Source organism: Echiichthys vipera (genome assembly GCF_963691815.1).
Source record: "Echiichthys vipera genome assembly, chromosome: 11".
NCBI classification, from domain to species: Eukaryota; Metazoa; Chordata; class Actinopteri; order Perciformes; family Trachinidae; genus Echiichthys; species Echiichthys vipera.
This window is the reverse complement of record NC_139836.1, coordinates 14444504-14459137: the sequence shown is the minus strand read 5'-3', so window position 1 is coordinate 14459137 and position 14634 is coordinate 14444504. Positions and strand designations below refer to the sequence as shown.

Sequence of the window (14634 nt, the reverse complement as noted above, 5' to 3'; positions counted from 1 at the left end):
TTTAGTAAGACTTGTAACCTTTAAATTTAAAGTAAAGGTTGATACAGGATAACATGTATAAAGCGTTTCTTCTGTTGTTCCCTGCAGTATTAAATAAATCATTAAACAATTAAACTTTGTAATCAACCCTTTTTCTATCGCAAATCTTTATCTCTCTCTGTTGTCCCCTCGTTCTCCCCCTCCTTCCTCTTTGATGGGCTCATTTTGTACTGTACCAGCCTTGAGGTCTGACTTAAGTGCTCCTTTTCTCTCTCTGTCTCTCTCTGTCTCTCTCTCTCTCTCCCCCCATGTTTATTAGGTTTTGTTTCTCCTATAATTTTGGAACTGGCATCTTATACCGTCTAATAAGGATGACCAATCATGGGGGCAAGCAGCAATGCCCCACTTTTAGTCTCCACTTAATTTAATTACATCAAATTAGCAAAGCAGGGAGAGAGAGGGGGGGGGGGTTAATCCTTTGCAGCTTATGAAGGCAGGTTGGACACTGTCAGCTGTCCTATGCAGAAATGCTGCATTGGGATTGTCTTCATTAGAAGGAGCTTAAGGCTCATAGGTCACTGGATACTGTTAAAACAATACTGTGGAAAGGGGCTAATTAGAATATTTGCCGAGTCGAGCCTAAAGACTAAGTGTAACTGCCTGAGAACTTTAAATTATTCCTTTTTGTGTGTAGCTTTGTTTTCTATCCATGTTTGATATTGACTGAATGCTCTATCTGCCGGCGGTGAAGATCAAGTCTCTGAGCATTGAACTCTTAAAAGTTTATACTGACTGTACTGTTGATGTGCCAATATGCCCAGACTTATTAAGCCAACACAAAGTAAGCAGGCAGTCTACGCTTTTGGTTGATTTAGCACCTCTGTCCACTCTGCTTTTTGCTGACTGCAAAGAGAATAGCTCAGCTCCAGCCTTCTGATAAAGACTGAAGGGAGGATTTATCAGTTAAAAAAGAACTTGGTAGGAGGCAAAGCAGAATGTGGCAGTGTGCAGTATACAGAATTTTATGTTATGGGTTAGGTTCATGACAGAACTGCGGCAGTTATAGACTGGCTGGCAAAATTTCTCAGTTTCCACTTCATGCTCACACAATAAATGTTTTGGCTGTGCAGTAAAGAAAGATTCTAATGATGTACAACATGGACGAGACGCTCGGTCAATACAGCAATCCTGTGTTGAGGAACTACTTGAGGAAACCCTGGCCCCTCACGTATAATTTAAACAGTCACATTAAATGTTTGTTTTGCTGTCATTTTACTAGCATGTTGAACAGGATTGTTCCAGCCTCAACCTGTGGTGAAACCTTTTCTCATGCTTGCTGGTTCTGTCCTAACTGCCTGTCCCATTATAAGGGAGGACGGTTGTTTGTGCTGAGAGAGGATTAAGACGAGTCAACAATTCATAGCCCTTTTGGTCTCCCAAAGCTTGCTCACACACCACTGAAGATAGAGAATGACTTTTTCCAGGAGCAAAGCTTGAGAGCGATGTTTAAATTGTTGAAAGGACCTCGCTATACTGCAACGGAAAAATGAACAGATACAGAAATAGTGATTGGGTGTGGGGGTGGGGAGGATAGTTTGGCGGTGGCCACTGGGGTCTTGCTGTATCCACTATACCCCGCTTTCCAGTTTCTATTGTCCAACTGATTTTTCTTCATTTGTTCCCATGGGACAGACAACCTAAGGCTGTGCTTTAACTGCTGACTCCAAAGAACTGGAAGAACAAATGTTCTTAACTAAAATGTTCAGAGCTGCTGTTGTTCACTGTACTTAATTATTCCAACACATGTAGGCTGACAGTCAAAGGTGGCAGCACCTGACATGTCAAAGCATTTGGTTATGTCAGCTACAAACATGACACTTGACAGGAGGGTCTGTTTTTTCAGCATGTTTCTGTAACATTCTAATTGTTTTAATCATGAAAACTATATTATAGAATAATAATTATCATAATTATATATTTTCTAAAATTGTTATGACTCTTTTTTAAACACGATTAAGTCTCCATACACTGAAAATGCACCAATTAACAATTACAAGAGTCAATATATTTTTGGAAAACAGCTTTCTTCATTTACAGTGCAATCACCACAATAGACTGTGAAACCTTTTTCTACTGGCAACACAAACTCCTTGTTAAAAACACTAGAATGCCTGCAGAGATCAACTCAAGACAAAACTAAACAAGAAAAGGTGTTTTAGTATTCCAGACGAAGGTTAAAGAAACACAAGAACATGCCTACATTACTACAGTAGAGAGCAGTAGGGAAGGGATCTACCACGAAAAAAGTCACTCAAGAGAACCTTGTCCTTGTGCAAAAGGTGCAGAACTGCCAGGAGCGAATATATGGCTCTTTAAACTAATTAGCTTGGGAGGAGATAACATATCAGGCAAATATGCTGCTCTGGTGCAAATAGCTCTGTTGCCAAATGGAATACATGGTTCAGTGACATTAGGTGAAGAGCCAAACTGAACTGGCAGCCAACTACAGGGGTAGTCTGGCTATGGGAGAGTTGCATCCACCAGCCTGTTCTCTGTTCATGGTATAAAACTATAAACTTGGAATGAAAAAGAAAACGAGCTATTTTTATGCCTCCACACCAGGGACATCCATAGCCCGAGTCATCATGTTTTCATATTGCCCATCCGTGCCATTATTGTGAACGCAACATCTCAGTAACACCATGAGAGGATTTCTTCAAATTTGGCACAAATGTCCACTTGGACATGAGAATTAAGTTATTAGAATTTGGTGGTCAAAGGTCAAGGTCACTGTGGCCTCACAAAACACAGTTTTGGCCATAACTCATTAATTCATATGCAAATTATGACAAAATACACTTATTACCTTTTTATTAAATTCCTTCTAAAGTCTTCACTGCATTTATTATGAATCTGAGCAGACATTAATTTAAACAGTAACTAGATTGGTTGGCAGATTTATTGAACCGCAAGACGGTAATTCTAGTTTCCTGCTTGAGGGAATCGCATCACAGTCAAATTGGCCTACATAGCGACAAAAATACTTTCAAGCTTATGAGTAGGGTCTGTATATACACACGTGACTTAAAATACACGGAAGACGCACAGAAGGAAACGAAAGTGGACCACACACCTTTGAACCTGGACTGTGAAGCTGAATGGAACAAGCAAAAATCGCAGGTGATTCATAATAATACAGCTTCTCTACCCCTCCATTATAGCAGTTCACAGCATGTCGCAGGAACACCTAACTGGCACAGACAAGAAAAAAGAAGCCTGACAGAAATGTCACCCTGCCAACACAAATCCCCACCATGCAGTGACAAAAGTATAAAGTCTAGTCCTCACACTTTTATAGGAAACATCCTGTGTGTTTTTCACTTATAGCGGCAGCAACAGTGAACACAATAGAAATAAACTATTTGAGTATAGTGGGAAGCTTCACTACTGTAGATGAAAAGAAAGAAAAGATCAGTACAGAATGTTTAAATCAATCAAGTTACATGAAAAAGCTTTTACAGTAATGTGTTTATTTGAATAAACAGCATAAAAAGCTCATACAAACAACAATCTGTTTCTTCTTCAATCGTTTTTTGTCCATCCAAAACACTGTCCACCCCCATTAACACATTGTTGATCATCATTTTTCATCATTTATCTCACAAAACACATTCATGGGTGGCTTCCGTAGAAAGGGCTTAGCTACTCATGATTGACTTATAGATAGCCCATGACAGCTTGTTCTATCATGAATGCGTAAAACGTGATGTGGCCATATTGGCGTTCCAACCTGGGGTCTTTTTTCCACCTTTTTCTGTCTCTAAACAGAAAAAAAGGTAGGAATACTTTTATGTTGTAGGCAGCAACCACAACAAAACAATCATACCCAACAACCCTGTACAGAATGAAGGAAACAATTAGTTTGCAGACAGTTGGCAATGGAATCCATGCAACATAAGAATTTGAGGGCGCTTTCACACCTGATAATCCGTTTCTAGTCCACTGTCCCAGTGCGCACCAGATGCGAAAATGAATATGTATATTTTTTTTTGGTCTGGTTCGCTTTCAATCCTATTCATTTGATCCGATCCGAATCTGTGGAGGACGTGCTGAAGTGAACTAGAATGTAGCTGCACTTCAACTCAATAAAGGTTAAGGACAAAGAAAAAGAAGGAGAAAAAAAAACTTAACTTAGATCCTGAACTGCACTCTGATTGATCAGAATTGCCATGCTTGCAAATGATGATGTAAACAGAGTGGCGAGCAGACAACGCACCCAGTAATGTCACAATGGAGAGACAGCTGTGGGGGTTGATTTTAGTGTTGGTCCTCGGTTATTACATTACTCCTCCAGGTTTGTCCGCAGCGACTCATGTTGGTGTGTGGTTGTTATTGTTGTTGTGGTGACAGGGGAGGTTCTTAATGATAACGTAAATGACGTAGCTATCTACAGGAGCTGGGTTGGTCCAAAATGCGCAGTGGTTTCTGCAGTTAGTGCGGACCCAGGTCCAATCATGGTCTTAACACAAACAAACCGCACCTGAGGTCTCGGCCCGCTGCATTCCCACCTGCACAAACAAACTCAACAGAACTAAATAAGTCTGGTGTGAAAGCGCCCTAAAAACATCCATATATTGACAGAACTGAAAGTAATTAATTATTAAAAAAGAAAAAAAAGAAAATAGCTTGAAGTGACCATGCCATAGTCTCTTTTATAACCTCCACAAAAAGAAATGCAAAAAATTCCTTGACATCGAAGCAGAAAGCTTAGATCCTTCTGTCCAACAATTCTTTTGTCTGTCGAAATATAAGATGGGCAGTAGCAATTCAGACACATAATTCATTGACATTTGAATAATCAAATCATGTTGTTGTCCTTCTTCCATTACTGCTGGTTCATGTCACAAGATGTTTGAATAACATTTGATACATTTTGTCTGGCAAGAAATCCCAAGGAAGGAACGATACTATGGATCAAAACAAATATCCCTGCATTATATAGCTAAACAGATATCACTGTGTTGGCTTCACTATTTTGGATCATGGGGTGTGATGTACCATTTAATCATGCACTGAGGCTGTGTGAACAGTGCCCTTATTTCACTTTCTCTAATTCACAGCTTTGTAGCCGCTGTCAAGTTAGAACATGCAGCTAAGAAGATGCAAATTTGAATGGTTTTGCTCATAACCCCACAGTCTGTTCATCACCGGATCTGCTCAACTACTTGACCATTTAATTGTCCCAAAAGTTAAGATATAGTGAGAAAGATAGATCAAGGGGAAGAAAAAAATGTATCAAGTTGACTCACAATTTTCCCCTAATGGCACTAAATCTTAAGGAGCATTGACCGAAGATAGCTCCTTTACCAGATATCAATGTTGATGTTTGATTGGGCAATAGTGTCCTCATAAATCCTATGAATGATTTCTTTGCAAACTGAAATTGTAATCCTATATAAATAATTGAGTGTACTCCTCCCAGGGGGTGTAAGTTCAAAGTTTATCGTGGAAAACACTACGTTTATGTCTTTATATAAGATATATAGACATAGACAGTAGATGCTTGGGAATGTGTGTCTTACTTTTAATTCCATTCAAGAGATGCATGAAAATAATCTGAAAAGGGTGTCCTATATGCCACATCTCAGGGAATTCTATTTTTGCCCACCAGTCATTACGGGAATCCTTGGCAGTGAAAAGAGAGAAACGCAAGTGCTAGGTGCTGACAGAAAGCAGATCCATAATGTCATCTCTCCTTTTCATATTTCCATCACAACTATGTAATTATGATTGGATTCCTCCCCTCTTTCTCGGCAGAGGTGGTAATATGAGGCTCGTTAGGATGGCCGCGTTGGAGGTCAGAGGAAGGACGGCCTGCGGGCCTGACCTTAGCTGAGCATTACAGTCAAACAGGCTGCCTGGTCCGTGTATCCTAACCAACCCATAAACTGCTAGGGCACAGGGCCAGTGCACTTGCCTTTGCTCACACCTCGCTCATCCGCCTCTTCATATGACACTGCTTAGTTTATTGACCATACAGCGCTTAGAGGCCAGTTTGCTATGTATGCTCCTGCTTCATTCCAGCAGAAATGTACATTAAGAAGTCAGCGCCAAGAGGGCTCTAATACACAGGCTAAGCTTGCTTTCCTACAGTCTGCTACCCCACACACCTCTTTGGCCAAAATGAAGAAGAACTCCTGGGATGGTGCTACATTTTTAATGAAAGCAGAGTGTTTGATCTGCCAATGTTTGTCTTTTTTGATGTTAACTGACACAGCAGAGAGAGGGCAGCCAGCTCTCAATGTAGTCCAACATGAGGACAGATTAATTCATTATCCTTTAATAGGAAAGAGTTGTGGTTGAGGAGTTCATCCTGGTGGTCTGATCATCTGTTATAGTATTATAAAAAAAAATGTACCGTCTGAGTAAGACCATTCAAAACACACTGCCTCTTGGTTTCCGCACTGTGACCTCTCTGGGGAAACAGACACAAACTGTTTTCCTATCAGACAACATGGGGTTCAACAAGCCATTCAGATGTACATGAGAAAAAAATTAAAACATTTTTTACATGTAAACATGTTCCAGTGAAACAACATGGATTGGAATTAAGCATGATATGATATAATTTTATTATGTTTCATTGGCCATGTGTTACATAGAGCTACACCTTCAAGCACTTTGTATTTGAAACTCCCCTCATCGTACTTTGATCCTTTAATTTCTTTTTTTTTCTAATTATACAGTGGATTAATGAGAAATTAACTGAAACTCTTTTCAAATTAAAGACACGACAAACAGCTAAAAATTTCCAGGACACTACTGTATCTAATGACTACAACAGATCCATATCGGGCCCAGTGTCCCATGAGAGCACACAAATAACGAATATGGAGCCACTGCATAATTACTCCCACTGCTGGAGTTACACAGGCACGTGTCTGCCGATTTCATGCCACCGCACAACTGTGTAGGTGTGCATTAGCCATGTTGCTCCATGTATCTAAATCCTCAACAGTCCCTGAAGGAGTCTTTCACTATTGTTACATGCTCGTATGGATTTTAGACTGCTTTACCACATATGCAACCTTATTATCTTCTTCGGAACCATTATATACTCATGTCACAGAGTAGTTAGTTTAACTGACCTTTGGTCCCTTGACATGAGAGTCTTGCTATTTACCCATTTTGCTTAAGGGTGTCACTAGCAAGATATGCATACCAGTCCACTAAAATGAGCAATCTTTATATTATAGTGGGATTTTTTTTGGAGGTCACCAACAGTAAATAAGCTGTCAGTGGGATAAAGTGGGTGTCAAATCTTATGAATAGACAGAGGGGGAAATTGATGCTTAAGGGCCCAGTGAGTTCCAACATTGACATGGTTTAAAAGAGCTTAATTATAATAAGCTGTAGCACGGAGCAAGTGTTTGGTGGCTTGGGGGGAAACTCGGAGACAGTGACAACAGTCCAGCGCAAGCTACATGAATTTGAGATTGCTCTGTGAAGGGGCCAACATCAGATATGCATTAGTGGAACAAGGAGGCTTTTTCAACGGTAGCCACCAGACTTGAATGATTCCTGTCTCGCAAATATATTACACATAATGTCTTTTCCTTTGCAGAAGTCATCAAGCTTCATAACGCTTTATCCATTAGGCGAAAAAGGATGCTTACAGTGTTATTACATTACGTTTTACAAATGCGAGTTATGCTTTATGAAAACAATAAATCCTGCCATAGATCTGTATGTCCCGACATCATTTGTTAATCACATTATTGTTAATTAATGATGCAATTCGTTTTAGCTAATGGTTGGCACTGTGTATTGACTCAAATGAGAGAATTAAATTGGAAAGGAACTTGAGACTAGAGTGACGCCCTTTAACCACTGCGCTGCAAAAGAAAAGCTAGAGGGAGGGAAACGACAGAAATATATAAATAGATGCAAAATATATCGATAGTTTTATATCTTAGTGAACTGGTTTACATGAAAATATTGGAATTACACTTGGAATGATTTATCATCTATTGTTCATGCTTAGGCCGTTAAACTCCCTGCCCCTATGAATATTAACTCTGTTTCTCTCTTGCTTGCTCTCTGTTTCTCCTTCTCATTCACACGCACACACACACACACACACACACACACACACACGTAAATGCATGACACACTAGCAGAGCTCCTTGTCTAATTTCTCATGAAGATAGCTGTTTTTATGCTAATCTGACAGCTGCATTCATTTTCAGGCTTTCTCACAGGCATTTATTTCCCAATCACATACTCATTCATTCACAGTTGCACACATTTTCTTTTGCGAGCATACTTTTGAATTGAAACACTATACTAATGAAGGTTTCTAATTGGGAAGAAAAAGGCACTCGTTTGATTGAGACAAGTCTGACAGCTCTGAAATGGTGAAGTGTTGGTTGTTGGCAAGCATCTAAACTTGAGACTGTGGCTTTATACATGAACCAGCTCCCGCTTTTTTAGACCTATTCTTTTATTAGTCGGGACAGACTTATTTCCGACCATCAATTTGACTAGGTCACTGGCATAATGCCGCTAGGCTCTTTCTCACTGAATAGCTACGTAATTAGAGCCACTTTCTCTCCCATCTACCAGGTCATGTTGAAACCTTTCATACGGCTGCTAAAGACAACGAGCTAATGCAGCAAGACAGGAAGTAGCTGGTTTGGAGGTCACAATGAGGGCATGATTGGAGCAGTCAGTCAATAATGCTTCTGGCTGCGTCTTCCTTTGAGGCTGCTAATGAAGCGCAAGAGATGGGGAGGTGCCCGTTTGGCAGTCGTTCTGGTTACCTGGGCACAGGGGACACGACTGCAAATTCGCTTGCATCCACTTGTATCTCTTCCCACTAGAGGTGAAGCAGCCAGTGGCAGTAAAACTGAGTAATTGTGCAGCATTATGAGGAAAGCAGCACCAATACCTGCCTCCCTCATTTGTGCTGAATTTTCCCATTCTCATGAATTGACATGAGTGTACTTAAACCCTCAGATGGGGCTGAGAGCTGTTCAAGATTGATATGTTGCTCTATGCTTTGCAAAGTCATTACTCAGCACAATTAAACACCTTGGACTGCTGTGCTGTACACGGGATGGATGCTGCCTTTGCTGTGTTAATGGTTCTGTATTGACAGTGGTTCACGCATGGTACTCTCCTTTCTTTTTCTCTAGCGGGAACAACATACATATTTGGGCGAGATGGTGGACTGATCACATACACGTGGCCACCAAATGACCGCCCCAGCACGAGGGCAGACCGGCTAGCCATTGGCTTCAGCACACACCTGAAGGATGCTGTCCTGGTGAAGGTGGATAGCTCCTCTGGTCTCGGAGATTTCTTGAAGCTCCACATCGTAAGTCATGAATCTGTTTATTAGCATGCTTTCAAGTGCAGTACACCAAATTACACATATGACACACTGTGCATGGAGTATATTAGGAGAATATGATGGGATCCTTCACTATTTCCTGCTAAAGTTAAAACAGTTTTTACTGTCAATAAAATGTGTTTAAACTCTTCACAAATAATACCTAAAAATGTGTTTGTTACTTTGGTTGTTGCCTATTTAGCCATTAATATTTAATATTATTTGATCAATATTTGAGATTTGAAGCCAAGTTTTTACAGCTTTAATGGTGATGGTAATTGTGCTGACCTCTATAACCACAAAAGTAGGAGGAAGTCATGATTTAATTGCAAGTACAGAATGCACGACCATCAGTATATTAATGTTGTGTGGTAAGAAGGAGCTTATGCTTGCTCACCTCCTCATGTTATGGCCACTGTGGGTGTGCAGCAGGAACTGAGGAAAATGGTGCTGTAATAAGGGTTAGTTCCATACAGTGCATCGCTGACCTGGACATAATGTGTCTGAAACCCACATCACTCTTCCTCTCGCTAGCACCCACTTACTGACAACAACCTTCATAAGCACGCGACCTGCTGGCCAGAGTAAAATGTAGTGGACGTATAATTTTACCTTTTTTCTGATAAAAAGGATTTGAATGGTTTCCATAAAACATGCTTGCAGGTTCATTATTCTGTTGTAGTTAGTAAGAAAAATATTGTACTTTAGAAGTATAAAGAGATTAATTATCCTATTGTGTGAGCCTTCACTGAAGCTAAAAGTTTAGTCAAGCTAATGAACATAACTGGCCATAGAAAATGAATGGCCGAGAAAATAAATCGTCTTCTATTCTGTACAGAAAACCAACTTAAAATATAATGTCTTCACTTTAAATATTCCAGAACCATTCCTAACACCAAGCTTTCGCCGTGTGTTACTTGCATTTAGAGTTTGACAGCGGGATCTTTTGGGGTTCATTTGTTATTATTCTCAATACTTATACAAAAATGCAAGGGTGTAGATACCGACAACCTTTCTTTCCTTCATCATCCATGACTAAAATAACCACTACTTCTTCTTTGTACCTGTTCCAAGATGCTTTGGAAGACTAAACACAGTCGTGTAAATGAATTCCCCCAACTTGTCAAGGAAGTGCGTCTGGATGATTTTCTGCTTCCAGAGCTACTTGAGTTAAAGATTCCGTTGTGATTTAATTGCAATAAACATCCATGTATGTTGAAATAACAACATCACAACGCCCATTTGTCTAATCAGGCCGCAAGATGGCAAACAACTTTTAAAATGCTTGTATTCTGAATGACGTTTTTGGGTGTCTGACCCCCAGAGCAACCCCCTGATTCCTAACCCCTGCACAAGGCAGCGTGTCAGTTTACCAACACACAGACAAAGACAGGATTAAGCTCTACATTCAATCATAATCTGACAGTACAACACCTTCTGTTTATTAGGTCTGTCCATTTATGCTTTGAACGTATCTTCTGTGACACAATCAGAAAATATTGTTTTATTGCTCTGATTTACTGCTTTTTCCTTACTCAACAGAGATCACTCTCTACACTCACTTTCTAGCCAACTCGACCATGGCTGCTCTCTTTCTCGCTCTCTCTCTCCCCCCCTCTCCCCCGCCCTCTCCGTCCCTTTCTCTGACCAGGGAGAGAAGGGGCTGACTCTGAATACTGTGTGTTTACTAACAGTAAGCAATACTTAGAAAAAGGACTTGTACTTGTATAGCGCCTTTCTAGTCTTCCCATCACTCATGACACTTTTACACTATTTGCCACATTCACCCTTTCACACACACATTCTTACACGCTGACATGCAAGGCGCCCCCTGCTTATCAGGATCTAATCTAATCATTCATACAACTTGACTTTACCTCCTGAGCCACAGTCACCCTGATACTTTATACCTTTATACTATATTATACCCTTAAAATGGAACACCTGTGTCCTCTGATGCACACAGAGCAGCTGCTAACTCACTATCTACTTGGGGAGGTTGAGGAGTTTTGAAGTTTCGATCAAGTTTGTTTCAGGTTTAAATATCTTCCATTATATCGGTAGTATTGTTTATTCTGCCATAATATTATTATTGATGTTATTATTTCAGATTTAATTCTAGAAAATGTTAAATTTACCACATCCGTCAATTGTTTACCCTAAGCATTAATATGTGCGTGAGTGGTCGCGTCCATGCACATATCCAGCGCAGACCCTCCTTCCCGTACTGAAAATAAGTTCCCACGCATGACTTCACTGATGCTGGCCATGAGCATACATGAACATTGCACATACACACACAGGAAAGCTACATATCAGCACAGACTCACATGAAATTGGTCTTGAAGTCCGCTTCAACCCCAGCTGCCCACTCACCGATATTCACACATACAGTAAGCACACAGTGACATAAGAAGGCCTGTCCTGAGGACCCAAAGCAGCCGTGATGTTGTTCTTATGAGACACCTCCATCCTTGCTCTGTCTGGATTAGCTTTTCTGACAAGTTTTTCTCCCTGAACCTCAGGGCCAAGTCATTTCTCGCCCCTGATTTGAATCCAGGAGTAACCGGCCATTTCAAAAGGATACAACCTTTTTCATGCACATCATTCAACAGCAAATGCCACACAGGGACATAAACAAGATGTTCAAAAGATCATAAATTGGAATATGGGTGTAAAAGGACAGATGTGCTCTCTCAGTTGTGCAAATGCTCCACTAAGATCCTTGTTGGTTCTGAATCTTTCTGGGCTCTTTTCCACCTGTTCGAAACACCTGAACAGGGATAAAACGGGCGAGAATGTCCTCCCCAAATTTGCATAGACAGGGCACCTCTTTTAAAGTAAATGACACAACGGGGCTTTACGAGGGAGCTCATCCCAATGCAGTTTTTAATTAATATACATATAAATTTGCTTACTTGCTTGTACATCATGCACAGTTGCTAGATTATTGCTGAACAAGTTCCATACTTGTATTTTTAGTTAATTCTCGTTCAGGCCCTCATAACCAGAGGTAAAGGTGAATTCCTAAAAATACTGCGGGTTGCAGCTCGTGCACTGCATACTTACTAGAAAGCTGAGGCATGGAACACCTTGAAAGATATTTCCACAATATCGCAATATTTCTGTAGTTTGCTCGGAAAGCATCTCTGGTATGTACGCTGTATGCAGACTTTTAGGTTTACTGGGGGCAAGTGATGAATGTAAGAGGTTAGATACCTGAGCTGCACGGACAGGAAAGGTGAGAGTGGGGAGTCTGACACAGTTTCACAAAGCAGGGGGATCATGCAGCTTACAGCAGATGTATATGTGTAGCCTTGTTGATGAAATGTGGAGCACTCCATTGACCGTTTACAGAGGGAAAATGTTGATAAGACATGTTCTTAAAGCAGGGGCAGTGGGTTGTGAGAATCCCCTCTCACCTTGCATCAGCAGTCACTTTGAATGCTTCCTCTTATTTATTTATTTTCCGCGTATTAATTTGAAAATGTTGCATTTCATTAAAAAATGGGACAAGAGTGAGAGAAAACACAGAAGAGAAGCATGATCGGGAGGTAATGCTCTTGATTTTTGTTCATCTAGTTATTAAGATACACAAATAACACAGGATGCAACTATATTACAAGATGTGCAAGTATTTTGTGCATTATAAATTTGCAACTAGAACTGGGCGATAATTCAATATGATACTTTACCGTCTTTCAATGGAATTGATATTGTGAGAAAAATCATATCAAGATTTTGTGATACACAATTATGTTGTCTAAATTGACAAGAACACGCACGTCAAATGTTATCTGAAATACTTCAGGGAATATTTGAAAACTGAAGTCTTGGTTTTATAATCAAACTTTACATTCAATGTAAACATTAGCTGGGTTACATGACCCATGATTTTATATATGTGAGCAGATATGGTGCCTCTGGGAAATAAAGAAGCCAGCTATAGAAGAAGGATTACATATGTCATCAAAACTAAATAAAATATTTTCTATATTGTTTCTATCACAATGTCAAAAAACTAGAAGCCAAATTGCATTACAGCAAAATTTACAGCAATATTAACATAATTTGGACAATGTTTTACTTTCTAATCTTTGCCTGTTATCTTAATTCTCCACCTGAGTTCTTAATCACATGAGTCAACATTTAGCACCTTTCATTTGTGAAGTATTTAACTCACACAGCAGTATATGAAACTAGGTCATATGGACTTTATTAAATTACCAGAAAACATGCTTTATCATGATACATATCAATATCGAGATCTGAAATGACCCATTTCAGGATAGATTTTCTTTAAACATAAAATGATGGCTGATACAATTGTCATTGTGTTTAAATTTTGTAATAAAAGACCAGTTGTTTTTCAACAAAGTATAATGGCTTGTTTCATTTTAGAAATCCTCTTCCAAGATTTGTGCAGCGGCCAAATTGAAGAATAGCAGAAAATTTTGCAATGATATTATGAAATTGGAATACTTATGATACAAATCCTCTAGATATGTGGTTCATGCTTCTGTCTTCTCATAAAGAACACTGGAAAGGACGTGTTTTAAAGCACTCCATTAAACAGAAAGAGCTGTGCAAAATTGCCACTTTGATGTGTTTCTTATGCAAGAATAGCAGCACTCAGCTAGTCACCTGCAAAAACCTTATCTGGTCGAACTGTGCACTTTGTGGCTCACACTGTAATGTGAAATAATATAATGAGTTTGTGGCCCAGTTTTCTATTACATTGTATTGGGAGCCAGCTAGTTTCACTCACCTTGGGTGGATTGGTTTGTTTACCAAAGCAAAATAAGCATAACGACTTGATAAGTGTGACAGACTGTTGATTACCATTATTGAATATGTATAAACCAATTTTGTAGTTGTTATTTTATTCGGAGATGCAAACTATAATGAGGCTGATTCCCAATGGTATTCCCCTCATTCCTTCCAGTTACCTCAGCTCTAAGCAAAAATATCTTAGGGGGAGTGTATCTTCAGCTGTACGAGATGGGATTAGACCAGATTTCAGTATATTTACCCCCTCCTTCTCCCTTCCCCCCAATCCCCCCGCCTAATCTCCTGCTCCCATTTCATGATGACAGGAAACCCAGCGGGGCTTGAAGGACGCCATCTCAGCTCACACTCTCAAGAGGGAATTTTCTGAGTAATATGTGGAGACTATGATTTAAATGCACCTCAAAGGAATTGCGATACTTCCCCCGCCTCTCCTTTCTATCGCGGATAAAGACAATGACTGTGAAGTCAGT

The 14634-nt window shown here is 39.9% G+C and overlaps 1 protein-coding gene across 12 annotated transcripts in view; it reads left to right on the top strand.

The window, feature by feature from the left end:
- Nucleotides 1-14634, top strand: part of LOC310953864 (neurexin-1a) — a gene marked incomplete at its 5' end in the record, with an annotated part of 257217 nt that overhangs the window by 153281 nt on the left and 89302 nt on the right. For all 12 annotated transcript variants that reach the window (XM_083923113.1, XM_083923117.1, XM_083923114.1 and 9 more), the window contains one exon: nt 9177-9358. In XM_083923113.1, coding sequence (XP_083779239.1) covers nt 9177-9358 — 182 coding nt within the window. The remainder of the gene's footprint in view (nt 1-9176; nt 9359-14634) is intronic.